The sequence below is a fragment of the Ambystoma mexicanum genome, chromosome 3q, assembly GCF_040938575.1.
Source record: "Ambystoma mexicanum isolate Mex_15411 chromosome 3q, UKY_AmexF1_1, whole genome shotgun sequence".
In the NCBI taxonomy this organism is placed as follows: domain Eukaryota; kingdom Metazoa; phylum Chordata; class Amphibia; order Caudata; family Ambystomatidae; genus Ambystoma; species Ambystoma mexicanum.
The window spans coordinates 1,219,090,681-1,219,118,020 of NC_090926.1; the positions used below are offsets into that span (position 1 = coordinate 1,219,090,681).

The following is a 27,340-nucleotide window of genomic DNA, read 5'->3' on the forward strand; positions in this document are numbered from 1 at the left end:
TGCACTTGACTTTCACCTCAGCTTCACGTGGCAAAAGATACAGAAACTTCTGACTGCACACATGGACACTATTTAGGGCAGGGAACACTAGGGTGGTACAAGTGCAATAGAAATATTGATCATTCCAGACCTACCCAATGACATGTATTTCCACCCACACAAGTCTATCCAAGTGCCTCGGTACAATGACAACTTGTGTGCATTAGCTTCAAACACTGCACATAAGTCACGAGAAGACCGCACACATTGAAACATGTTTGTCCAAAACATGTTAATGTATCCCACCACAAGACAAATCACCCACAAACCCTAAAGCATGGAGTAGTCTACACCAGAAAAGTCACCATGTCCGACAACAAAAGATGTGCTCTACATAATTAACAATTACATACCAGGGTCGTATAAACTGCTGCAGCATTGGAGACACCTCCTGGGGACAGACACATCCCAGCCGCCCGATGGTGATTGCTGTAGGAAAGAGCACTCATTTTAGTTACACTAGATTCCCCGGTCAGCACCTTAAGCAGACCCTTTTAAGTGAACCCTCAATACGAGTTGCAGTACAATTAAAAGTGGATGTAGTAATGCTACATGTTGGAAACTAAATTATTTTATCCTTTTTCTTGAAACACCAATTGGGGAGGTTTCCTTAAGCCCTCGGGTCTTAACGTGCATCTTCCTGCCTTAGTCACTGTTGGTTAGTCCCTGAAGTTTACCAAGTTAAGTGGCAGCACCCCAGTTCAGGAGGCAGGACAGTTAAAGTACACTTAAATACTGCAATGAGGGAACGTGCACTCCATGGTTATAAAATTATAATCTCAGTAAAATTAAGATGCAACAATGTAAAACCGTTTCAAGTAAAGTGAGCATAAGTTATTTCATAGATGAGAAAGTGTAGTAGCAGGTAAACAATGTTCATACCTAAGCCAGAAAGTTTCAATAGACTTATGTCTTGGAGCTTTTTGTCCATTGACATCAGTGGTACACAGATGGTATAAAACCCTTGTGAGCCCAGGCCATCTCATTTGGGGGAACTGGTCAGCATGGCTACCAGTGCAGGGTGTTCATAACAATGATACATCTTCCTGACCTGTGCCTACCCCAAGACATTTTGCTTTACTGGTGGATTTTTTCCCTATATACCTCAGTGAGTGGGAACCTTTTTCCACTCAGATGCTCTTTTTATGGGTGTCATTTTAAAGACTGTTGGGGAGAATTCTCATTTATGTGCCAATTCCCTTCAACCTTAGAGACCCAGTCTTTTGCTGGACTTAAGACCTTTAACCCTGGAGTGAGTCAAGTGACATTGGCTTTACTTACCTTTTCTCTTTGTAGGTCCAGCACAGTGGAGTGCTGGAGGTTACCTACTAGACCCTTATCCTACATCCTCATGTAAAAAAAAAAATGTAGGTTACCCTCACTACTTTAAGTGGTTGGTGGCAGTGGTTTAAGTTTCCCCATCATTATGCGTTTCTACCGCAGGCTGATTCCTCCACTGCAGTACAGCATCCATGGGTGACCATTTTGGAAAAATGGCCCTGGTCTTTTTTCACCATTTTCCGTTTTGGAGGACTTTCTTGGGTTTTGAATTGAGCCCTTTGTTGGTTTTACCTTTGACAGGCTTCAGCCCTGAAGCCCGCCTCTGGCTCCAGTGTCTGTAAAGGCAGGACGTGAGGGAGGTTCCTGAAACTCCAGTGTCCTTTGTCTCTAGAATGCCTGAGCAACCAGTACTGATAGGCTGGCTGTCCCCTTCAGGACAGCCACCCTGCTATGTGATTGACAGCCTAGGCTGTGCATGAAATGGGAGAAACCTGCTGTTTTGGTACTAGAGGCAGAGTCGACCACTGGGAGAAACACCCAAAGAAACAGTGAACAAAGATTGCTGCATCCCCTGGACCTTTTAATTGCCCTTTTATCGTGCACTAGAGCCACGAAGTGCTGCTGATCCGAAATGAGCCTGTAGTTGCTGACAACCTCCAAATTGCCATAGCAGGAGCCCTCCAGACATCCTCCCTTGGTCTCCACAACTGAGGCTCAGGCACCCAAACCAGAGGTACTGTTGAAGATTGGGGTACTTCTCTTTAGCTGTGCTCCTCTCAGTTGAGAGTTGCACTGGCTTACTTTTTTGGAGTCGATTACAACTCAGCTTTTCAAAGGCTTAACAGCTTGTGACCCTAAAAGTCATTTGTCTACAAACTAACATTGTGCAAGACTTAAGACTGTGCTCCGATTGACAGCATTTTATACCACAGCTCCCTGTCGTATCTGGCCAGGATCCCAAGTGACTTCGCTGCCTTGACTATCTTTGCTGCCGAGTAGATTACCTTCCTACCCACAGCATCAACTCCTTCCCTTCGCTGGGGGAACGGAGGCTGTAGATGAGGGATTTGAAGACTTCTTCCTTGCAGCTGCCACTACTCAGTCCGGGGAGGGCTGTGACCGCAGGCACTTGGGTGTCGACTCCAGCACCAGTACTTTTCCAGGCAGTCTCTTTGCTGAGGCACGATTTCTCATCAGTGCCAGGCCCTCATACCAAAATGGCGTCCTTGAGAGGCACCGCCAGAATGGTCTCTGTTGGCCTCATAGCAATAAAAAGAAACTTTTCTTCCTGGTCTCTTTGGCATCAGCTGGAAGAGCTCAGACGCACAGGGGACCATGGCATGGAATGATCCCACTTCGTCGGGGAAGAAGCCCTCAGCTGTGGTGAATCGATGTCGTCCATGTACCCGGGATGGGGGAGGGCAGACATGTGCAGCGGTTGCTGAGGAAGCACAGGGTGGCGTTTTCGCTTGATTGACAGGAGCCCACAATTACAGTGGACGGCGAGGAGGGTGCCGTGGGCATCCTCTCTGGACCTCTGACACCAGTGTGTGGAGAGAAAGGATAGCCAGCGATACATCCCTGGGAGAAATGGAGATGGCGGCTTGCGGGGTCCAGCCCCCATGTTGTCGGCCGGCATTCCTGCAGTCTTCCCCCCTCTGTTTCTGCCGTCCTCAGCGTTTCCGCCGGCATAGTGAAGGGGCACCAGGTCGACTTCATCTGAAGATATCTGTGCCCTGGAGCATGGTAGAGGCCTCCTACCCCAACCCCCCTTTTTTGCATCCTGAGCGTCTCGGTCTTGGGCTCTGCATTCTCCACCAGTTTGGCCAAAGCCTCACGCCTGGTCGGAGGGTTGTACAGTGCGCTGTGTCCCCTGGACCAGGTCAGCCCACTTCGCAGTTTCCCCAGGTTAGCAGATTTACTTTTGGAGGAGCTGGAGCGATGCCTTTGAGGCAGACAGAGCACGCCCCCACGGATGGAGCGCATTCAAAGGACTTAAAGCCCGCTCCTCAGACCGGCCGGTCCTGGGTGAGGCATACCCCCCCCCCCCCCCATTTGCAACAGGATTGGCGTAGAGCCACGCCGCCAAACCATTGAGCCACGCCGCCAAGCTACTGTGACGATCCTTGACTGTGCGCTTGGAGAACCCAAGGCAGACCTCATAATCTGCTTCCTTTGGATTTTAATGAGATCTCAATCCACAGAGGGAATCTCAGTCCTTCTCAGACATGGTACAGCATGCAGTGTAGGCCAGAGGGCCTTCTGGAATCTTCGATTAAACTGTTGACTATTCTTGCCCTCGAAGTGCTTTGGCCTGAGCCGCCTCTAGACGGGATTGTGAAGGCCAACAAGGGCCTCACTTAGACAAAACTGTGTTAGCATGCTAAAGGTCCGGTAACCCACTAACCAACATAAGCTCGAACTCTGCATACTTCTCTCACTCAAAAAAACTCACAAGCATCTCTCGCACAACAAGCCGCATGCACTTCACAACACTGCAACACCACATAAGCCGGAGCAGAAGCACACGCGGACTGACAGCGATTCAATACCCGCACCAAAGCTCAGCACCCGGTGTACACAGAGTTGAAGCTGGCAACAGACCACCACTCCTCTCACTATCCTACTCCCTCTTCACCTTACTAACCCATCCCACCTTATCGTTTACAGATCCGCCAGAGTGCCTGGGGACCAATTCCATTGGTGACGGTGCGCGGTACAAATACCTTTAACATACCCAATGAGAACCCAGAGCAGGCAGTAGGGGTGAGAATCTCTCATTAGAACCCATAGAGGGCAGTAGGGGGTACGAAAAAATCCCAGAGCAAGCAGATGTGGTGCGAGTACATCCCAGAGCAGGCAGTAGAGGTGCAAGAAGCTCCATTGGGACCCCAGAGCAGGCAGTAGGGGTGGAAGAGCTCGTGGGATCACAGCAGGCAGCAGGGGTCAGAGAACTCCTCGTGGGAGCACAGAGCAGGCAGCAGGGGTACAATAAGCCCCACTGAGACCTCAAATCGGGCAGTAGAAGTGCAGGAAGCCCTAATGAGACTGAAGCATCCAGTGGGGGTTCGGCATTGGCTCAGACATCCAGTAAGAGGGGGGAGGAGGGGAGGTCAGCATCAGCTCAGACATCCAGTAGGGGCGGGCAATTCTGGTGCCAGAAATGTACATGGAGAGCAAGCCTGCCCACCACCGGAGACATGTGGACCCGAAGGGGCGCGTCATGCCTGCTTTCTTCGGAGGCTGACACTGAAGGGGGTGGGGGCACTGGAAAAAGCCCTTACTCCGTTCCCCCACTTTTGTTGTTTGCGCCGGTTCCGAGACAGCGAGCGGTCCGGCTGCCCGGATCTGCGTTCCTGGAAGCCGCGGAACCCTCCATATGTACGACCCTTTTCCGAGCGCTGCCGAGATTAGGTGTACGATTTGGGTGCGGTCTTTGTAAGAATGGATAGGGACTATGCCGTTTGTGAGCGGTTTTTCTTTTTGTCCAGCTCTTCGTTCGTAGGAGTGGAAGGCGCTGCCTAAGGATGGGGTGTCCGGATCCTCCTTGTCCGTATTCTGCGGATCTGGAGGATCTGTGGAGGAGTAGACGGCGCCGGAGGCTGGGGTACAGGGAGCGCAGCCGGAGGCTGAGGAGGCGGTGGCGGAGGTTGCGTAGTTGGCTGTGGAGCCAGAGGAGGCGTCTGCACCGGGCCCTTGGGGACCAATGGAGGGGTCTGGTGCCGCTATCATGGCGGGGATGGCTTCCCTGATGGAGTCTTTGATAGCAGCCCCCATCTGAGGAGTTCAAAGAGAACCTCCTCACTGGCCAAAGAGGTGGCAGTGGGTGCGACAGGGTAGCAGGGGGCTGCTGGAGCCACTGCATACCCTGTCCATATGGACGCAAAGGAAAGCTGCCCTGCACAAATGAGGGGTAGACTGCCGGCCACGTACCTGGTTGAGGCCAGTCCCACCTTGACGCTTGTTCTTCGCCGAATTCCTGAAATGGCATCGGACGGGTGCCCCTTTCTGGGGGAGCAGCCATTTTGTTGTGCTGCCTTCCACGTGCCTGCGACATGGTGCTCAGCCCGCTGGGCCCAACTTCATCAAAGACTCTTGGGTGTGGATCACAAGGCCTACCCTGCTCCTCGGGGCCTCGTCGGTGTGACACCCTCGACCCGCGGTCGGAGGATCAGCGTTTAGGCACCCCCTTTGACATATTGCTGGTATTAGGGCGAAGCCCCTCGGAAGTATTGCCAGTGGTAGGGCATGCCCCTCGGCCATGGTGCCAGTAAAAAGGGCAGAGCCCCTCAGTGTACACCCGGTAAAAGAACCTTCCGGTCCATCAACACTGCGCCCTGGAGGATCATCGACCCCAAGGCCGGTAGCTGTAGCAGCCTCCGTGCACGTGACGGTAGAAGAACCTGGCCGGTCCCTCCCGAGTCCCTGGGAAGGAGTCTCCCTTGCGGGGTGCGCTGGAAAATATCGGCCCTACCGTGGGCCTGGTTCGAAGTTCTTGAGATCCTCTGGCAGAGACCTCTGGAAGAGCTCCCTCTACCTGGCCAGTCTCTTCTTCAGCGCTTTCGAGGACAGCGAGTCACATGCCAAACATGATTGCCATCCATGGTCTGGGCCAAGGCAATGTAGGAAGAGGGCCTGAAGTTGGGAAGAGCCTGTTGCAGGATGGCCACCTGCTGAACCCCGTAGAAGTCTACATGCGCCACGGAGGAGAGCGACGCCTGAGGACCGAGTACCTGAATTATAGACAAGACCGAAGAATTATCCATGCATGGAATTACAAGGCCGAAGCCAAACCCAGGAGCGCTTGTGAATTTGGCCCGTTCCCGTCGACGCTGAAAGGGGGACTGAGGTGTGGCGTCGGAGAGCAGTCAGGGCAGCGCATGCTCCCTGGGTCGCGCCTCTGCGCGGCTCTAAATTTAAGGGGAAGAAGGTTATTTCTGGTGAAAAAGGTAGTCTCCCGTCCCTTGGAAGAGACGCCCATACAGTATGGAGGAAAGGGGATGGGACCCAAGAGTAATATGAAGATGGCTGCCAGAGATGGGGCATAGGTGAGAGGGCAGTCATTGGCTGGGGCAGTATGGACCAGAGATTAGTGATTGGTTTATAGGAGAAAGGCAGTTTGTAAGAGAAACTGTTTCTTTTACCAAGGATTCCCAGCCTGACTGGGAATATTCATGAGCATGTGAATCCATGCCAGACCCCCATGCTGGAGAGTGGCATTTATATATCACTAGTTATACTTGCAGATTCTGAGGTTGCACAAAGGAAAGGTTAAATGAAGGAAAAAGGTTAAACCAGTTCTCAGAGCATGTGAGCATACATCTTCCAATGTTGTCTAGACAAATCCTTTCCCAGCAAGAAGTCTAAAACATGAAGGACAGAATGGATTAGAAGAGTCTAAAGGGAGCCAGGACATCCAAAGTCAGCAGTCTATGGAGCTGAGGCACTTGGTTTAATAAAAGTATTGCAAAGTTAGAAGGTTTTGTAGATATCACTTGCAGAATCACAAGCTGTTACACTTGTAAAAATCTTAGGATCAACTCTAAGTAAAGCCAATACAAGTCTCAACTGAGAAAGGCACAGATCACAGACACTGAGGTAAGTACTCCAAGTCGTACCGTAACTCTGGTTTGAAGAAGCGTGGTGCAGCTGGATTTGGTCCTGTCGCAGTGATGCAGATCCTGGGTTCCTGAGCCTCAGTTGTGGGGACAAGAGGAAGGACAACTGTGGCAGCAATTTGAAGGTAGTCAGCAGCTACAGGCTCCTTCTGGATAAGCAGCACTTTGCAGTTTCAGTGCACGGTAAACAGCACTACCGTGGATCTCAGATACTGGTTGGGCTTCCTTCACCCATGTCCTGCACTCTGGTGAGAGGACTTGTGCTCTGGTCTCCCTGCTTCTGGAGGGTCCTTAGGAGACTCCTGAAGCTTATGCCCACATAACAGACGTTTCATTAGACTCTGGATTTCTCGAACCCATGGCACACCAGTTCTTGCTGCAGCGAAGTACAGCAGGTCGGGGAAGATGGTCCAGTGGAGTTTGTCTCAGGGTTAGTTGGTCCCACTAACCCAAATGAAGGAGGAGTCCCTCCTGGAGATTATCTTGTTGATCACTAGTTTCAGCACAGCAGCAGGGCTTCACCGGGCAATTCAAAGGTCCAGGAGTATGCAGCAAGCTTAGTTGACGGTTTCTTCGTCAGGTGTTCTTCCCTGTGGTCGACTGCCTCTAGTGCCAAAACCCTCACCTTTCAAGCAGGTTTCCCCCCCCCCATTTATGCACAGCCTAGCCGGTCAATAACACAGCAGGGTGGCTGTCCTAAAAGCACAGCCAATCGCGACAGGTTGCATTCAGGCACTCCGACACAAATGACAGGGGAGTTTCAGGAAACCTCCCTCACTTCCTGCCCTTCCAGACACTGGAGCCAGAGGCGGGTTTCAGGAATTAACCCCCACCAAAGACCAAACGAACAAAGGGCTCAAGCATGGCGTGCAGAGTAAAACCCAACAAAGACCACACAAACAGGAAATAGCGAAAAAAAAAAAGACTGGGGCCATGCTATATTGCAGCGGAGGATCCAGCCTGCGGTAGAAAATCACAATGGTAGGGAAATTAAACCACTGCCACCAGCCATTTAAATTAGTGAGGGCAACATAACATTTTTTACATAAGAATGTAGGATAGGGGGGCTACTAGTTAAACCCCCCCCCCCTCCGGCCCCACAGCACTCAACATAAAATTGGGTGTACTGGAACTACAAAGAAAAAAGTCAAGTCAATTTCACTGTGTGTCACCATAAAAAAAGGAGAGGCCTATGGAGTGTTTCAGACTCTAAAAACAGTGGAAATAATCCAAATCAGGTCAAAAACACGAGTGATAAAAAGGTCACTCACTCCAGGGTTAAAATTAAAAAGTCCTAAAGTCCAGCCAAAGAGTTGGGGGTCTGTAAGGTTGAAGGTAATTGACACATAAATGAGAATTCTCCCCAACAGTAACTAAAAGCGAAACACTGATGTACTGTCTAACTTTACTTGTGTTGCTCTGGGTGGATGCATATTAGCCCTAGACTGTTTCCCCAGCCAAATTGCAATGAGCAATATTAAACTCGCAAGGGAGGGTTGACCAATCATGGCCAGCCTTGTATCCCACATCTGCCCAGCAACACATACCCCTGGTGGAGTGTGATTGGGACAGTGAAGTTCCAACACCTAGTTCCGGCCAGATGTACACACCCCCAGCTTTGCCTGGGAAACTAGGTTTACCATATTGTATTTCCGAACCTGAGAAAGCCTGAAGTCGTCCAAGGGATAAAACTGGCAAATGTCAGGGTGAAAAATATTGGCACACCCATTTCAAATTGTATGGTACTTATGGCATGCAATTCAATGCAAAAGTGCATGTGATGTAAACGAAGAAAAAAAAAATGTATAAAAGACATCTGTTGCCGGCAGCCAGTCTGACACCTGACGAGGAACCAACTGGACACGCAGAACCCATTTAGCACTTCAATGTAAGGCTATTTGTGCTAAACCAACAAAACATTTCAAAGGGGAAGGGTCCCCCGTTTGTGCCAATTCCCTTCAACCTTACAGACCCCCCCCCCCAGCTTTTAGGACTTAATTTTAACCCTGGAGTGAGTGTGACCTTTTTCACTCATGCGTTTTGACCCGATTTGGATTGTGTGTTCCCTATGATTTTAGAGTGACAAACTCCATATGCATCTACTTCTATATGGTGAGACAGTACAGTCAGTGCAGTGTCAGAAATCCTTTAGATTTCTCATATGGTTTAAATATCTTTTCTTGGGTGACCTACAGTTCTCAAGAATAGTAGTTACCTTCCCTTTGAAGGTCCAGCACACCCCCCCACCCAAAATCTTATGTGGAATGCTGCAGGGTTACTTAGTAGCCCCTTTTCCTAATTATGTAACATTTTTTATGTGACCCTCACTTCTTTAAATGGCTTGTGGCAGTGGTTTAATTTTCCTACCATAGGCTGAATCCTCAGCTGAGGGGGTAGCACCATGGGTGACCATTGTGTCAAAATAGATTTTCATATCTTGTTTGGGACGTCTCCCTTGGGTTTTACCCTGCGTGCCAAACCAGGTTTAAGCCCTCCGTTTGTTTTGCCTTTGGCGGACTTCAGTACTGAAACCTGCCTCTGGCTACAGTGTCTGGTAGGGTAGGAAGTGAGCGGGGTGCCCAAAACTCTGCTGTCCTTCCGTCTCCAGAGTAACCTGAATGGTTGGATGTCCTTGCCACCCTGCCAGGGAGCCACCCTGTGTGAGTGACAAGCTAGGTTATGGGAGCAACCAGCATAAAAGGCAAGGTTTCTTGGACAGAAGACCACTGGAAGAAACACCCGTCAAAGGAATCGTGAAGAGAAGCTTGCTGCATCCTCTGGACTGTTGAACTGCCAGATGAAGCCCTGCTGCTGTGCTGAAACTCCCTTTTCCTAATCGACAAGAAGCTACAGAAAGGACTTCTTCCCTTGGGTTAGTGGGACCAACTAACCCAAAGACGAACTTTGCTGAAGACCTTCACCAACTGGCTCTACTTTGCTGCTGGAACAGGGTGCCAGGGGTTGAAAAATCTGTAGTCGAGTGCAAAGTCTGTAAGACGGTCAAAAGCACCAGGAGTCTCCGAGGACCCTCCTAAAGCAGGGCAACTCAAGCTTGAGTCACCTCAGAGTGCTGGACTCAAGGAGTGAAGGAAGCCCAACCGAAGTCCTAGATCGGCAGTGGTGCCGCTGAATTGAAAAGAGTCCGTAGCCGCCGCCTACCTCCAAAGTGCCACCGCAGGAGCCCTCCAGACGTCCTCACTGACTGAGGCACAGGAACACGATCTGCAAAATTGCAACCAAAACCGAAGCAGGCTGGATCTTGATCTTCTAACCTAAGGTCCTGTTCTGACTAAGGGGTACTTACCTCTTTGTAGCTAGCTTTTCTGAGTTGAGATCTGCAGTAGGAACAAGTTACTTACCTGTAACTGTTCTCCAGCATGGGTCTGGCATGGATTCACATGCTCATGAATAAAACAATACGTAGCAGTACACACATGCACAACCACGGGAGGTGGCAACAGGCTCAACATTAAGCAATACAACAACTCAACATTAAGCATCTCTTACCTTCTCACCAGGCTCACCTTAGGCGAACAGGTTGCGTAGCACTGCTTGGCCGACCCTGGACTCCCGGTCGACGCAGTAGAACTTCGTGAAGGTGTGCGTCGACCTCCACGTAGCAGCCCTGCAGATGTTCAGCAGGGGCACACCAGATAGGAACGCCGTGGTAGCTGCGATCGCTCTGGTGGAATGGGCTCTCGGACGGCCGGTTTGCCAACCGATGACAGTACATGATACAGCCGGAGAGCCATCTGGAAATGGAAGCCTTTGAGAGAGCCTTCCCCTGATTGACAGGTCCAAAGTTCACAAAAAGTTGTGACGTCTTCCGAAAACTCTTCGTGCGGTCCACGTAGAACTTCAGCGCTGTAGCCACATCCAGCAAGTGCAAAGTCCTTTCAGCCGGCGACAGGAAGAAAACAGGCAACACCAAGGGTTCGTTGAGGTGGAAGTCAGACGGCACTTTGGGCATGGAGGGGTGCGTCCTGAGCACTACCCTCGTGTCGTGAAAAGTCAAGTACGGGGGCTTGCAGGAAAGGGCCTGGATCTCTCCCACTCGTGCGGAGGTGATGGCCACAAGAAACGCTGTTTTCCACGACAAGGAACTTCAACAGAGCTGAGTGCAGAGGCTCGAACTGAGGTCCCATGAGCTTTGTCAGCACACGTTGAGCTCCCACGCCGGGGCCGGAGCCTTCACCGGCGGGAACAATCTGAACAGTTCCTTCATGAATTCTTTCACCAGATGAGACCACAAAGACGCCCGTCCCGTGGTTCTGGTGTATCGGGAGATCGCGGCAAGATGAATCTTGATGGAAGCGTGCACCAGTCCAGCCTTGGCCAGGGTCAGTAGGTACGGCAGTACTTGAGGAGCCGTAATCCATAGAGGGTTAATCTTCTGTGCATGGCACCAGACGGAGAACCTCTTCCATTTGTGTCCGTAGCATTTAAGAGTTGACGCCCTGGCCTTTGCAAGAACCTCTGCAGTCGGCCGTATGTCGTAACCGCCAAACTCTAACGCTGCAGGAGCCAGGCCTGCAAGTTCAGTGACTTCTGGTCGTGATGGAGGATGGCGCCTCCTTCCCGGGAGAGAAGATCCGCATCCACTGACAGCTTGATTGACGGGGACGCTGACAAGTCCAGAAGGTCCTGGAACCATATCTGCCTCAGCCACGCAGGTGCGACGAGGATCATCCTGCACCGTGACCTCTTGAGCTGGTTGATGAGCCGGATCAGCAACGGCAATGGAGGGAACGCGTATAGAAACAGGCCCTCCCAGGGGAACGAGAAAGCATCGCCCATGCTCCTCGGCTGGGGAAACCTGCTGGCGAACCTCCGGCACTTGGAGTTCTTTGCGAACATATCGATCTGGGGAGTGCCCCACCGTCGGAAGAGGCGGTCCACTAGATCCTGTCCTAGTTCCCACTCGTGGCACGAGCGCAGCTCTCTGCTGAGTGAGTCGATGGTTTTTATTCCTGCCAGATGAAACTGCACCAGAAACATCCCTTGGGCGACGGCCCAATGCCACAGATCCTGCGCCTCCTTGGACAGGGCTGGGGGATCTGGTACCGCCCTGCTTCCCGAGGTAGAACATGGTGGTGGTGTTGTCGGTGAAGATCCTCACCAGCTTGCCCTTGAGGGATGGAAGAAAGGACCCGAGGGCCCAAAACACTGCCCGGAGCTCCAGGACGTTGATATGGAGGGACTTCTCCGTCGGAAGCCAAAGGCCTCTCGCATGCAGATTTTCGGTGTGCGCTCCCCACCCTTCCAGGGAGGCATCCGTGGTCACGGTCTTCTGGTGGCCCGGAAGTCCATGCCCACCGTCAGATGCGTGCGGGTGCCCCACCACCGGATCGCTCGTCGGAAGCTCTCGTCCAGTGTGATCCTGTCCTCGAAGCTGCCCGTCTGAATCCAGCGAGCGTCCAGGAACTCCTGTAACGGTCGCATCTGAAGCCTGCACAGGCGGACATCATTCCGAGGAGGGATTTGATGGACCTCACCCTGGCCGCGTCCGCAACCAGCATCCGCTGCACCTTGCCCAAGATGGCCCTCGTCCTTTCCTCCGGCAGAGAGGCCAGAAGCGCCACTGTCGAGTTTCCCTCCCAGAAACAGTGCGTCTTGCGCGGGATCCAGGTGGGACTTGGCGTAGTTTATGGAGAATCCCAGGTCCGTGAGTAGTTGGACGGTCCTCGCTATGTGCTCCGCGGCAAGTTCCCTTGTCTTTGCTCGGATGAGCCAGTCGTCCAGGTAGGGGTAGACGTGGATCCCGTCCAGGCGCAGCCGCGCCACCACTGGTGCAAGGCACTTGGTGAACACCCTGGGTGCCGACCTCAATCCGAAGGGAAGGGCTCTGAACTGATAGTGACGCCCTTGGAACACGAACCTGAGAAACTTTCGGTGTCCCTTTAGGATGGGGATATAGAATTAAGCATCCTCCAAATCGCCCTCCTGCAGCTGACCCATGACGTGCTGGAGGGTGACCATCCAGAACTTCTGTGCCTTGAATTTGTTCAGTCGTCGTAGGTCCAGGATGGGACACCATCCTCCTGTCTTCACGAGGAAGCCTCTTTGGGACGAGCTCGATGGCGCCCTTCTTGAGCATCGCCTTTACCTCCAAGAGAAGTTGAGGGACGTGATGTGCTTTCCTGGCCACAGGGGGTGCGCGGGCACCTCTTTAGAAACTCGAGCGCGTGACCCTGAGCTAGGGCGTCCAGCACCCAACGGTCGGTGGAGATGGACTCCCACACGCTGACGAAGCTTGCCAGCCGGCCTCCCACCGGGGTGCTTCGGTGGGGGCCCGACCCCACGGCCGGTTCAGTCCTGCTTCGACGAGGCTTTGCCACCTTGTCCTCCTTGGCGACGACGGCAGGGTCCGCCTGACTTGCCCCGTCCCCTGTAAGCTTCCTGTGACGACGAACGGGCCGCTTGACGGTAGGTGGAAAATCCGCCGCTGGAACCTTTGGAGGCACCCTGTTTGCCTCCGCCGCTCCGAAAGGGCGGCCGCCGTTGCTGGAGAACCCCAAGAGCCCGGGCCGTCTCCGTGTCCGCCTTGATGGCTTCAAGGGAATCGTCCACTGTTTTCCCAAACAGGTTGTTTCCGTCGAACAGCATGTCCAAGACTCTGGTCTGCACGTCCTGACCGAAGTCAGTAGCCTTGAGCCATCCACGCCGCCTAAGGCACACGCCGTTGCCCAACTGGCGAAATCCAGTGTCAGCGATGTCCGTCGTAATGGCGTGGTCCGACGCCACCTCTCCTTCCTGCAAGATCTCTAGGGCTTCCACCCTCTTGTCGTCTGGTAGGAAGTCCAGCAGGGGGACCAGTTTGTACCACAACTCCGTCGTAGCGGGCTACGATAGCCAAGGCGTTGGCCGCCTTAATCGTCGTTGCTGCCGACGAGATGACTGTCCCATCGTGTCCAATTTTTCCCTCGCCGTCCGGTGGGGAGGTCGTAGAGGCCGTGCCCCCCCCCCGCTTTCTTCCTGGCCGCCGCGGAGACGACCGAGTCGGGGTCGGCTGTGCCCAAAGGCACAAGGGGGCCGCATCCGGGACCCGGTACTTCTCGTACCGATCCCTTCTAGCTGGCATCGTGGATGGGTTCTTGAGGAGGGCGAGGCCCTCATCCCAAATATCGTCCAGTAGAGGTACAGCGAGGACCGTCTTCCTCTTGGCCTCACGCCGTTGATAAAGGAAACTCTTCTTCTCTTCCGGGCAGAGCTGGAAAAGCTCGGATGCCCTGGCGATCATGGAGTGAAAAGATCCAATCTCGTCGGGCAGGGGGGGGCCCGGGTGGGAGGTGACGACGGGAGATCCTCGTCGTAAACCTAGTCGTCTGTACCCGTCACGGCCCTGTCAGTCCCCGTATCATCCCCGCGTATGGTGGACGGGGAGGAGGGCTGAACAGGACGCGATAGCTGAAAAGGTGGTGGAGGATGAATCCTTCTCTTAGGGGGGAGGGCTCCCAGAAGGGCCTGGCTCCGGGTCCCCCGTCGGGAGCGGTTCCTCCGTTGGTGACAACGGCAGTCTCGTCCTTATCTCCGAGCATAAGGACTGTATAGCCAACAAAATGGCCGCCGAGTTGTCTTGCGGCACTGGTTGAGGGGAGTCCGACGGGCGTCAGGAGCCCCGCGGCACCCTCGACGTTCTTTGTCTCCTACGTCGGGGTCCCTCCCGACGGGCTGGTCTTCCACGCCAACGCCGTGGCTTAAGACTTCGATCAGCTCTTCCTCAGAGGTTGAGGCCGAATCCACGACGACCTCCTGCCCCCCTTTTTTCTTCTCCGTCGGAGGTTTCACGGGGGTCCTGTCGATGGGCAGGAAAGGACTCCCTCTGCAGTGGCAGGGAGACTCTGGGCCCTGAGGTCGCCACCACTGGTGTAGCCTCCACAAGCTGAGCCAGGGCCGCCGCGACTGTCTCGATAGAGGCCTTGGCCGGATGGATTAAGGCTTTCACCACCTTAGGTGCGCTCACCGCCTTCTCCTTGGGGGGGAGGGTCACCGCCTCGCTCCCCCTCCGATGGGGCCTTCGAGCTCGACCGGGGTCTCTCCAGGATCTTCGCCGGGTGCTCGGCCTTCCTCTTACCCTAGCCAGAGCATTGGCTCGTGGTTGATGGCGCCGGGGAGGATGCGCCCTACCTGGCGCCCGTAGAGCCCGACCGTTCGGCGCTCCCGGTGCCAGCGGACTCGTGGTGCTTGGCCTTCTGTTGGACCCCCGTCGCCGGGGCGCCCTCAAAGGTCTTAGAAGACCGCTCGGACTTCTCGCCCGACGGGCTCTTTCCTTTCAGCCAGTTGGCGAGACTTTGATGGCGGTCCTTCATGGTCCGCTCTGACATATTGCCGCAAAACGCACAGTCCTTCTCCACGTGCGTCTTGTCCTCATGTAGGCAGTAAAGGCAAAGGGAGTGTTCGCCCTTATTAAAGACATTCTGAAGCTGGCATCCAGGGCAGACCCTGAACAGCTTTCCGGGCGTCGAGCTTCCCTTCTCCTGGGCCATGTCCGAGATGGGCCTGAGAAACTTCTTGAGTCCTCCAAAAGCGTGGCTCGACGAAATCTTCACCCTTGAGGGGCGTAGACGAATCCGACACGGGTCCCCGTTGATCGGAAGAAACGGTGGAACGTGAGGCTCTTTTGACTGAAAAAAGAACTTGAGAAAAAAAAGTGAAAAAATAGCACTAACGCTCGAGAGCAATAGCACGAGGATCCCAACACTTGAACGTGCGGTAAAAATCTGAAGATGGCTGCCAGAGGCGGGGCTTAGGTAGAGAGCAGTCATTGGCTGTGGTCAGTATGACGCAGAGATCAGTGATTGGTTACTACTACAAAAGACAGATCAGAAACGAAACTGATACTGATTTTTTCTTTACCGAGGATTCCCAGCCTGACGGGGAATATTCATGAGCATGTGAATCCATGCCAGACCCCATGCTGGAGAAATGATATTACAATGTTGCTCTCAACATAGAGTAATCTTAATAATGCTAAAGTAGGAGACGCTGAACATCACATTTGTCTTTTCCAAATCTTTAAAGGGCAAATTAATATTTGTGTTTCATAAGGCGTTAACTTACAAGTGGGCCGCTTCAAAGCACTTGTGTGACGTGTTCAAAGAAGAGGAAGTATGGGATTTGGTAACACATCCAAGTAGTCTGCATACTGGGACAGTATCCGATATTTGAGCTGGTAGTTAGATTATAGTGTGGGTGACGCTTTTGGTAAGGCACAATGAGAAACAGATTCTGGCACGTGAATGTTATTCATGTTACAACAAACATAAAACAAGTGGATGTAGGTACACGTCTGCAAACCTTTCGCAGAACCAAGAGAGGAAGAGTCGTTGTCCGGTAGTATCTTAATTTACTCTCGGGCAGAAGATAGAGTCATAAGGGAAAGTGTGGTAGTCAGGTTTAGGAGTCATGGGTGGGGAGGGAACATGTGCAGGCATATCTTGGTTAGATTCTTCTGTTCATGGAGTCAGTTTTTAACCTCGTGTTGTATTTTGCTGTAGTGTAATGCAAATTAGCACAATATCAAGACAAGTTGCTTATTTTAAGAGAAAGACAATTTCAGGTAATTGCTGTGGCTTGGCTTGAATACATCTTTTTAAATAGGTGAGAATTGTCTGTGTGCGCTGCTAAAAATCTTCCGAGTGGCACCCAGGAGGAAGCTGGGCAAGCGCACATCTTAGAGGAAACAGTGGGTATGGGTGAAATACGTGGATGAGTGCATAAAACAATTTAGAATACACGGAACGGATCAGAATACATGGAACAGATTCGAATGCGTGGAGCCGCCCGAAATGCACAGAACGTTTGAAAGAGCATGGAAGCCATCATATCGCCACACTTACTCTCTTCCTTACACCTCCATTCAAATAGAACACAGATACTATGACAACATTCGGTATAGCTGTTCTCATACAAACATCTGCCTCATACTCCCATCACTCCAACACTGCTGGTTACACCCCCCAGCCAGGCGGTCTCCTCAGGCTTAATGCAGCCACAATCGGTCTAGATAAATCCTGCCAGAACGAACACATACCCTTTATCTCTCAACCACCACCACACCTACCGCTAAGAAGCAGCTATTACATGAATGCCACACCAGCTGCACACATATCCGGTGCTCACACGCACATCCGACTCTCTGACTTGAACTTCGGTTCCCAAGGGCGTTCAACCTACCAGCACCTTCATACCAATGGTACATAAGGCGCTATATAAATGCAAAGTAACATAACATTTGTCAAAATGGCAGTCTTTTTACCATTTTCTGTTTGAGGTCTTGGGTTTTACTCTGTCGAGGCAGAGTAGAGCCCTTTGTTTAGCCTTTGGCGGGCTTTAGCCCTAAAGCCTGCCTCTGGCTCCAGTGTGTCTGGAAAGGCACGATAACGGAGGTTCACAAAACTCCCCTGTCCTTTGTCTCTAGGAATACCTGAATGCAACCAGTCCTGATTGGCTGGACAGCCACCCTGCTGTGCGATTGACAGCCTAGGCTGTGCATGAATGGGAGAAACCTGCTTAAAGGCGAGGGTTTTGAGACTAGAGGCAGCGTCGACCACTGGAAGAAACCAGACAAAAAAAAAATGGGAACGAAGCTTGCTGCATACTCCTAGACCTTTGAATTGCCGGTGAAGTCCTGCTGCAAGTTCACTTCTTCGCTTGGGTTAGTGGGAACTAATCCAGAGACGAACTCCACTGGAGTGCCAGGGGTCATGAAATCCATAGCAGAGTGCAATATCTGAAGTCGGGCCAGAAGCTCCAGGAGTCTAAATGACCTTCCAGAAACAGGACGACCCGAGCTAGAGTGCCCTCACGAGAGTGCAGGACCCAAGGAGTGAAGGAAGCCCAAACGGTATCCAAGATCCGCAACAGTGCCTTTTACGCAAAGTGCTGCGTAACCGAAAAGTGCGCATAGCAGCCAACAACCTCCAAAGTGCCGCTGCAGGAGCCCTCCAGGCATCCTCCCTCTTGTACCAAGAACTGAGGCTCAGGAACCCAGGGTTTACATCGTTGCAACTGGCCAGTATCCAACTGGACCACTTCAAACCAGAGGTACTGTTTAGACTTTGGGTACTTGCCTTAGTGTCTTTGAACTGCGCTTATTTGAGGCTTGCAGTGGCATACCTTTAGAGTTGATTCCAACTCTGGTTTTCACAGGCTCAACAGCCTGTGACCCTACAAGTGATTTTTCTACAAACTGAGTAAGACTTTATGAAGTGCCTCAGCTCCAGAGACTGTTCCAATTGACTTTGGCTGTCCTGGCTCCCTGCACTCTTCTAGCCCATTGACTTTGATAGTGTGTGTCCCTCATAGGTGGTCACTTGTTTTAGACTGTTGCTGCTGGGAAAGGCTAGCCTAGATTTCATTAGAAGATTTAGTTGTCCTCACATATACCAAGAACCTGTTTAACCCTTTTCCTTCCTTAAACCTTAACACCTTATGCAAACTCAGGATCTGCAAACTAGTGTGATATATAAATGCCAATACTGTCCTTGTGAATGAAGTCACCTGTAAGGTGTAGGAATTGTGTAAGAAGCGTATCCAAAGAGTATCCACTAACTGGTTTGATTCTGAAGTATTTTAAAGTATATTGACACTTTTACATATCTTGCCCTTTTTTAAAGAAAGTTTATTTAAAAATGGATGTTAAATATTTAACTGAAACCTTGAGTGCAAGTATTTCTTGGTTACTTGTATTTTCTCATTTCATTATTACAGCCCACTTTTACCCCTCTTGAAAAAAAAGTGTTGTGCAGTCTCACAGTGAGACATCAATTCTTACTCAACAGCCCCCTTGCACTGACAGCCATATGGCCAGACCAGTGTCCAAAAGATAAGCTGAGTAAGGAAAGGTTTCAAATTGCAGCAAAAAGGGTGGGGGGAGCGGGGGAATCCATTTATGTCCAAGGAGGGGAAAACTGCATAAGAAAATCTTTCAAACCACTCAGCATTTGCCAAGCAAGGACATTCCCAAATTCGAAATTAATAAGCCACAACCCAAACCAAGTAGAATGGTTTCCGACAACAGTTTGATTTTCTACCTTGTAAATCATAGGTGCATTCCTCAATATGCAATAGAAGCCCTGCTGAAATTCGAATACCATTGTTCATCTAACGCAAGGCTCATCTTCTGGTAATGTTATGCAGGCAATTACCTTGTCATGTACAATTAAAAGACCCTCATACATTACAATTGGATGCTGGCGCCGATTTCCTTCCATGCAGAGAGCTTTTGCATAACAGTTTAATTACTGCAGTACTTCCCATCTGCCCTTTCCCGGCACCCCGAAACAATGTACGCCTTACTTTTACTGTAGGTGAGCAGATCAGTGACTGGGATCGGATACCCACCTGTGTTTTCAAGCAGTGTCTTGGGAGTGTTGGGCCGATTGATTATCTCAACCAAATTGTTCAAGACCATCTGCACATAGGGCTGCATTTCAGCACCTGGGAAGGGGTAAGCAAAGATGAATTCTGGTTAGGGACCCACTTTCAAGTCACTAAAGACAGCACAACAGAAGGTGCATATTCAAGAAGAAACAAGCCCAGCTCTAATGCAGCAGGACTGGCAAGCCTGACCCCCAACAGTGCTCCCATCAATGAGATTCCAAAATGAATATAAAAATGCAACATTATACCAGTTTGTTGAAAATGCACATCAAACCAGTTTACTAGATGCCTTGGAAAGCTAATCGTTGGCTCCAGTGACTTCTCCAGAAAATCCCTCCACTACCCATCTACCCTCTTTGCATGTGCACAGGACTGACAAACCAGTGTCACATGAAAATGTGGTCTTAAGTATGCGATAGTTCGCACCAGCTTGTCTCTGTTCCATTATGTCGTGTGCACCCGCACCCTCCCATGGTCTGTGGTGTTGTGTGCCCCTTACCTCCTGCGCATGGTCTCTTGTGGTGTGCACCCCACCCTCTTCTCATGCACCCCCTTTCAAAACTATGCCCCCCTATTTGACCTCTGCATTTGTATGCTGCTGCCACCCTGCACCATATATGTGCCGCCTAAACCAACTATGCATTTTTATGCTGCTGCCGCCCTGAAACATGGGGCTAGGCAGTATGTATGTTCTCACAAGCACTTCTGTAACAGCGCCACAATGCCCAAAGGCTATTGTGCGCTTTTAAGTCATCTTAAAAGACAGATTTAGAAAGACCACTCTGCTCGCACAGTGCAGTCTTTCCCTGCCGCACACGGGTGCAGCGTTAGCGAGAATTCTCATTTCTGTTCTAATTCCCTTCAACCTTAGAGACCCCCAGCTCTTCGCTTGACTTTAGGACTTTTAACCCTTGTGCGAGTGAGACCTTTTGCTCCCTCTCGTGTTTTGACCTGATTTGGATTATGAGTTTCCTGTTTTTGGAGTCCAACAAACCGCACCCTCAGTGCAGTGTCCCAGAGAAATCCGTGTTCTCAGAAGCTTTAAATACCTTTTCTCGTGTGAACTAAGTGAAATTGGCCATGCACAATACAAACCCCCAAACACATGCACCTGCTGTTTAAGGGAATGTTACTTACCTTTTCTCTTTGTAAGTCCAGCACACCCTATCTTGTGTGGAGTGCTGGGGGGGTGGGGGAGTACAGGGGGGTTACCTAGTAGCCCCTGATCCTACCGTATAACATTTTTAATTTACCCTCACTACTTCAAATGGCTGGTGGCAGTGGTTTAATTTTCCTACCATTGTGCCTTTCTACTGCAGGCTGAATCCTCAGCTGTAGTAAAGTACCCATGAGTGACCATTTTGTCAAAATGGCCCTGGTCTTTTTTCGCTCTGCTTGTGAGGTCTTTCTTGGGTTTTACTCTGTACGTCGAGGCAGACTTGAGCCCTTTGTTCAATTTGACTTTGACAGACTTCAGTCCTGAAACCAACCTCTGGAACCAGTGTGTCTGAAAAGGCAGGATGTGAGGGAGGTTCCCGAAACACCTGTCCTTTGTCGAGTGAAATGTCTGCAATCCAGCCAGAAGCTCCAGGGATCTCAGGACGACCAGAGCTAGAGTCCCCCTCAGAGGGTAGGACTCAAGGCATGAAGGAAGCCCAACTAATGTCCTAGATCTGCGGTAATTGCATTTAGAGCCGGTAGCTGCCAACAACCTCCAAAAACGCTGACACAGGAGCCCTCCAGACATCCTCCCCTTTGCCCCCACGACAGGCTCAGAAACCAGGGTCTGCATCTCTGCAACAATACAGAATCCAGCTGGACCACTTCTTCAAACCAGAGGTACTGTTGAGGCTTGGGGTACTTATCTCATTGTCAGTTGAGACAATCATTGGCTTATGTTGGAGTGGATTCTAACTGCTAGTGTAACAGCTTGTGACCATACAAGTGATTTGGAAAACGTTACTTACCTGCAACTGTTCTCCAGCATGGGTGTGGCAAGGCTTCACATGCTCAAGAATATTCCCCGTCAAGCGGGAATCCTCTGTAAAAGAAAGAAATAAAATCTGTTTGGTTGGGAGAAAGACAGTTAAGAAATGAAACAATCAGTGGTCTCTGGGTCATACTGCCCCCAACCAATGGCTGCCCTCTACCCGAGCCCCTCTGGCAGCCATCTTCAGATTTGGTAGCACGTAAAGTGGCAGTAGGACCAAGAGAAGGGCCACAGAGGGGTAGGAGGGAGGGTTTGCATGTGAATTCATGCCAGACCCATGCTGGAGAACAGTTACAGGTAAGTAACTTGTTCCTTCGCCAGCATGGAGTCTGGCATGGGCCGCTACCTGCTGAGATTCGGCAACAGTGTTCTTCACTCCTGCCAGGTGAAACTGGATGAGGAACATCCCCTGGGCTACGGCCCAGTGCCAAAGGTCCTGGGCCTCTTGGAAGAGCGCCAAGGATCTGGTTCTGACCTGCTTCCGGATGTAGAACACTGGTGGTGTTGACCGCGAAGACCCGCGCCACCTTGTCCTTGAGGGGACAAAACACTGCTTGCAGCTCCAACACGTTCACGTGCCACGTCTTCTCCAGTAGCCACAGGTCTCTTGCATGAAGCCTTCCGGTGTGTACTCTCCATCCTTCCAGGGAGGCGCCTGTCGTGACCGTCTCCTGATGAGGTAGGATGGAACAAGTTACTTACCTATAACTGTTCTCCAGCATGGGTCTGGCATGGATTCACATGCTCATGAATATTCCCCGTCAGCCCGGGAATCCTCGGTATAGAAAAAAAAAATAAGTATCAATTTCGTTTCTGATCTGTCTTAGTAACCAATCACTGGTCTCTGGGTCATACGGCCCCCAATCAATGACTGCCCTCTCCCTAAGCCCCGCCTCTGGCAGCCATCCTCAGATTTGGTAGCACGTAAAGTGGCAGTATGACCAAGTGAAGAGCCGCAGAGGGGTAGGCGGGAGGGTTTGCATGTGAATCCATGCCTGACCCATGCTGGAGAACAGTTACAGGTAAGAAACTTGTTCCTTCTCCAGCATGGGTCTGGCATGGATTCACATGCTCATGAATAAGAGAATACATAGAAGTACACACATACACATGCACAACCACGGGAGGTGGCAACAGGCTCAACATTAAGCAATACAACAACTCAACATTAAGCATCTCTTACCTCCTCACCAGGATCACCTTAGGCGAACAGGTTGCGCAGCACTGCTTGGCCGACCCTGGACTCCCGATCGACAGTAGAATCTCGTGAAGGTGTGCGTCAACCTCCACGTCGCAGCCCTGCAGATGTCTAGCATGGGCACACCAGACAGGAACGCCGTGGTAGCAGCAATCGCTCTGGTTGAATGGGCTTGGACGGCCGGGCAGCAGTCAGTTTGCCAACCGGTGACAGTGCATGATGCAGCCGGATAGCCATCTGGAAATGAAAGTCTTCGAGAGAGCCTTCCCTTGATTCACAGTCCAAAAGTCCAAACAGCTGTGACGTCTTCCGAAAACTGTGCGGTCCACGTAGTACTTCAGCGCTCTAGCTACATCCAATGAGTGCAAAGTCCTCTCGGCCGACGACGGGAAGAAAACTGACAACACCAAGGGCTCGTTGAGGTGGAAGTCTGACGGCACCTTGGGCATAAAGGAGGGGTGCGTCCTCAGCACCACCCGTGTCATGAAAAGTCAAGTATGGAGGCTTGCAAGATGGGGCCTGGATCTCTCCCACTCGTCGTGCGGAGGTGATGGCCACGAGGAAAGCGGTCTTCCATGACAGGAACTTCAGAGGCACCGAATGCATAGGCTCGAATGGGGCCCTTCCGCCCCCCCCCCCCATGAGCCTGGTCAGCACCACATTAAGCTCCCACGCCGGGGCAGGAGCCTTCACCGGCGGGAATGATTGGAATAGTCCCTTCATGAATTCTTTCAACAGGCGATGAGACCACAAGGACGTCCGTCCAGTAGTCCTGGTATATCGGGAGATTGCAGCCAGATGTATTTTGATGGAGGCGTGAGCCAGTCCAGCTTTGGCCAGCGACAGTAGGTACGGCAGTACTTGAGGGGCCGTAATCCGCAGAGGGTTAATCTGTGCACGGCACCAGACAGAGAACCTCTTCCATTTATGTCCGTAGCAAGAGTTGAGGACGCCCTGGCCTTTGCAAGAACCTCTCTGCAGTCGGCCGGGATGTCGTACCCTCCAAACTCTAGCGCTGCAGGAGCCAGGCCTGCAAGTTCAGCGACTCCGGGTTGTGGTGAAGAATGGCGCCTCCTTCTCTGGAGAGAAGGTCTGCGTCCGTCGGCAGCTTGACTGGTGTGGACGTTGACAAGTCCAGAAGGTCCGGGAACCAGATCTGTCTCGTCCACGCCGGTGCGACAAGGATCATCCTGCACCGGGACCTCTTGAGCTGGTTGATGAGCCGGAGCAGCAACGGCAGCGGAGGGAATGCATAAAGAAATAAGCCGTCCCAGGGGAACGAGAAAGCATCGTCCATGCTCCTCGGCTGGGGGAACCTGCTGGCGAACTTCCGGCACTTGGAATTTGTCGCGAAGAGATCGATTTGGGGTTCGACCCATCGTCGGAAGAGTCGATCCACTTGATCCTGGCATAGTTCCCACTTGTGGCACGAGCACAGCTCCCTGCTGAGTGAGTCAGCAATCGTGTTTTTTATTCCTGCCAGATGAAGGGGCACCAGAAACATCCGTTGGGTCGACGGCCCAATGCCACAGATCCTGGGCTTCCTTGGATAGGGCCGGGGACCTGGTTCCGCCCTGCTTCCGGATGTAGAACATCGTGGTGGTGTTGTCGGTGAAGATCCTCACCACCTTGCCCTTGAGGGACGGAAGAAAGGACCCGAGGGCCCAGAACACTGCGCGGAGCTCCAAAATGTTGATGTGGAGTGACTTCTCCGGGAGCCAAAGGCATCTCACGTGAAGATCTCCGGAGTGCGCTGCCCAACCTTCCAGGGAGGCGGCCGTCGTCACCTGGTGAGATGGGATCTGAAAGTCCGTGCCCACCAACAGATGGAGCGGGTACCCCACCACCGGATCGCCTGGCGGAACGTCTCGTTGAGGGATCCTGTCCTCGAAGCTGCACGTCGAGGAACTCTTGTAAGGGGCGCATCCGAAGCCTGCAAAGGCACACCAGATAAATGCAGGACGACATCCCGGGGAGGGACTTAAATCTTACCCTGGCCATGTCCGTGGCCAGCAGACGCTGCACCTTGCCCAGAATGGTCCTGGTCCTTTCCTCTGACGGCATGGCCAGCCGCGCCACTGTGTCGAGCTTGGCTCTCAGAAACAGGGCGACTTGCGACAGAACCAGGTGGGATTTTGGAAAGTTGGAGAATCCCAGGTCCGTGAGCAGCTGGACGTTCTTCGCAGTGTGCTCCACAGCGAGCTCCCTCGTCCTTGCCCGGATGAGCCAGTCGTCCAGGTAGGGGTAGACGTGGATGGCCTGTAGGCACAGCCGCACCGCCACCGGTGCGAGGCACTTGGTGAACACCCTGGGTGCCGACTTCAATCCGAACGGGAGGGCCTTGAACTGATAGTGCCGCCCTTGGACCACGAACCTGAGGAACTTCGGTGTCTTTTTAGAATGGGGATGTGGAAGTACGCATCCTCCAAGTCCGACGACAGGAAATCGCCGCCCTCCAGCTGTCCCAGCACATGCTGGAGGGTGACCATACGGAACTTCTGCGCCTTGATGTACTTGTTCAGTCAACGTAGGTCCAGGATGGGGCGCCATCCTCCTGTCTTTTACGAGGAAGTACCTCGAGTAAACTCGAGCCCGGAAGCCTCTTTGGGACGAGCTTGATGGCACCCTTCTTGAGCATCGCCCTTACTTCCAACAGTAGTTGAGGGATGTGATTTTCCTTCCTGGCCACAGGTGGAACGCGAGGGCACTTCTTCTGAAACTCGAGGGCGTGCCCTTGGGCCAGGGCGTCCAGCACCCAACGGTCGGTGGAGATGGACTCCCACACGCTGACGAACCTCGCCAGCCAGCCTCCCACCGGGGTGCTTCGGCGGGGGCCCCGACCCCACGGTCGGTTCAATCTGGTTTGGAGGCCGCCTTGCCTCCTTGACCTCCCTGTCGACGACGACGGGCACCACCTGACTTGCCACGTCCCCTGTAGGCTTCCTGGAACGAAGATCTTGCCGCTTGACGGTACGTGGAGGAGCCACTGCCGGATCCCTTGGAGGCACTTGGTCTGCCTCCGGAGCCCCAAAAGGACGGCCGTCGTTGTTGGAGCACTCCCAGTGCCCAGGCAGTCTGTCTTGATGGCCTGAAGGGACTCAACCGCCTTCCCAAACAGGTTGTTGCCGTCAAAGGCCATGTCCAAAACCTTGGTTTGTACGTCCTGGCGGAAATCCGTGGCCTTGAGCCATCCTCGGCGTCTCAAGCAAACGCTGTTGCCCAACTGACGGAAACCGGTGTCGGCGATGTCCGTAGCCACCGTGATGGCGTGGTCCGAAGCAATCTCACCCTCCTGTAGGATTTCAAGGGCCTAAGCCCTTTTGGCGTCCGGAAGGAAGTCTAACAGAGGGGCGATTTTGAACCACAACTCCCTGTCGTAGCGAGCTACGATAGCCAGGGCGTTGGCCGCCTTGATAGTCGTCGCTGCGGATGAGATGATCTGTCGTCCCATCGTGTCCAACTTCCTGCCCTTGCCATCCGGCGGGGAAGTTGATGTCGAGGCCGATGCCCCCCCAGCTTTCTTCTGAATCCGGGGTAGGTTGTGCCCGAAGGCACAAGGGAGCAGCGTCGGGGACCCAGTACTTCTCGTACCGGTCACTCTTTGCCGGCGCCGTGGCAGGGTTGAGGAGGGCGAGCACCTCATCCAAGATGTCATCAAGAAGCGGTACGGCGAGGACAGCCTTCCTTTTAGCCTCCCGCCGTTGGTAAAGGAACCCTTCTCTTCTGGGCAGAGCTGGCTCCGGTCGGGCTGGCTCAGGTACCTCCGTTGGGGGAAAGGGCAACCTTGTCCTCATCTCCAAGCATAAGGACTGAATCGCTGACAAAATGGCCGCCGAAGTGTCCTGCGGTGCCAGAAACGACAGGCATGAGGGCTCTTGAGGAGCCTTGTCGGCGACAGTCGCTCTCGTCGTCGCAGTAGTCGGGATCCCTCCCGATGGGCTGCGCCTCTTCCACGACTTCGGTGAGCTCTTCTTCAGAGGTCGTGTCCGTATCCACGATGGCCACCAGCCCCTTCCCCACCTTTTCCAACAAGGCCTTTGTGGGGGTTTTCTCAATGGGCCTGAAAGACTCCCTCCCTCAGGAGACTGGGTCCTGAGGGCGCCTCCACAGGCTCAGCCAGGGCCGCAGCGACATCCTCAATCGAGGTCTTAGCAGGGTGAATTAAGGCCATCGTCACCTTCTGGACGCCTGGGGCCTTCACCTTGGGGGAGGGTCCGAGCCTCGCTCCCCCTCTGCCGAATCTTCGAGATCGACCAGGGCCTCTCCAGAAGTTGGGTTCTCGGACTTCCTCTTACCCGAGCCAGAGCGTTGGCTCGTGGTTGACGCCAGGGAGGGTGCGCCCTGCCTGGCAGCCAAGGAGCCCGACCGTTCGGCGCTCCCAGTGCCCACGGACTCGCGGTGCTTAGCCTTTTGTTGGGCCCCCGTCGCGCCCTCACAGGACTTAGAAGACCGCCCTGACTTTCTTCTTCTCGTCTGACAGGCTCTTCCCTTTCAGCCAGTTGGCGAGACGGAGGTGGCGATCCTTCATGGTCCGCTCCGACATGTTTCCACAAAACGCAGTCCTTCTCCGTGTGCGTCTTGTCCTCATGGAGACAGAGGCATAACGAATGCTAGTCTTCCTTGAAAACATTCTGAAGCTGGCTGCCAGGGCAGGTCCTGAACAGCTTCCTGGGCGTCGAGCTTCCTTTCCCCTGGGCCATGTCCAGGGTAGGCCTCGGAACTTCTGGAATCCTCCAAAAGCGTAACTCGACGAAAACTTCACCCTTGAGGGGCGTAGAAAACTCTGAAACGGATCCCCGTTGATCGGATGTAGAAACGGTGGAGCTTGAG

The 27,340-nt window shown here is 52.6% G+C and overlaps 1 protein-coding gene across 2 annotated transcripts in view; it reads right to left on the bottom strand.

Moving 5' to 3' along the window:
• Positions 1–27,340, bottom strand: part of TNPO2 (transportin 2) — a 120,683-nt gene that overhangs the window by 12,712 nt on the left and 80,631 nt on the right. For both annotated transcript variants that reach the window (XM_069604115.1, XM_069604114.1), the window contains exons 20-21: positions 19,284–19,379; positions 393–468 (exon numbers count right to left, since the gene is read on the bottom strand). In XM_069604115.1, coding sequence (XP_069460216.1) covers positions 393–468; positions 19,284–19,379 — 172 coding nt within the window. The remainder of the gene's footprint in view (positions 1–392; positions 469–19,283; positions 19,380–27,340) is intronic.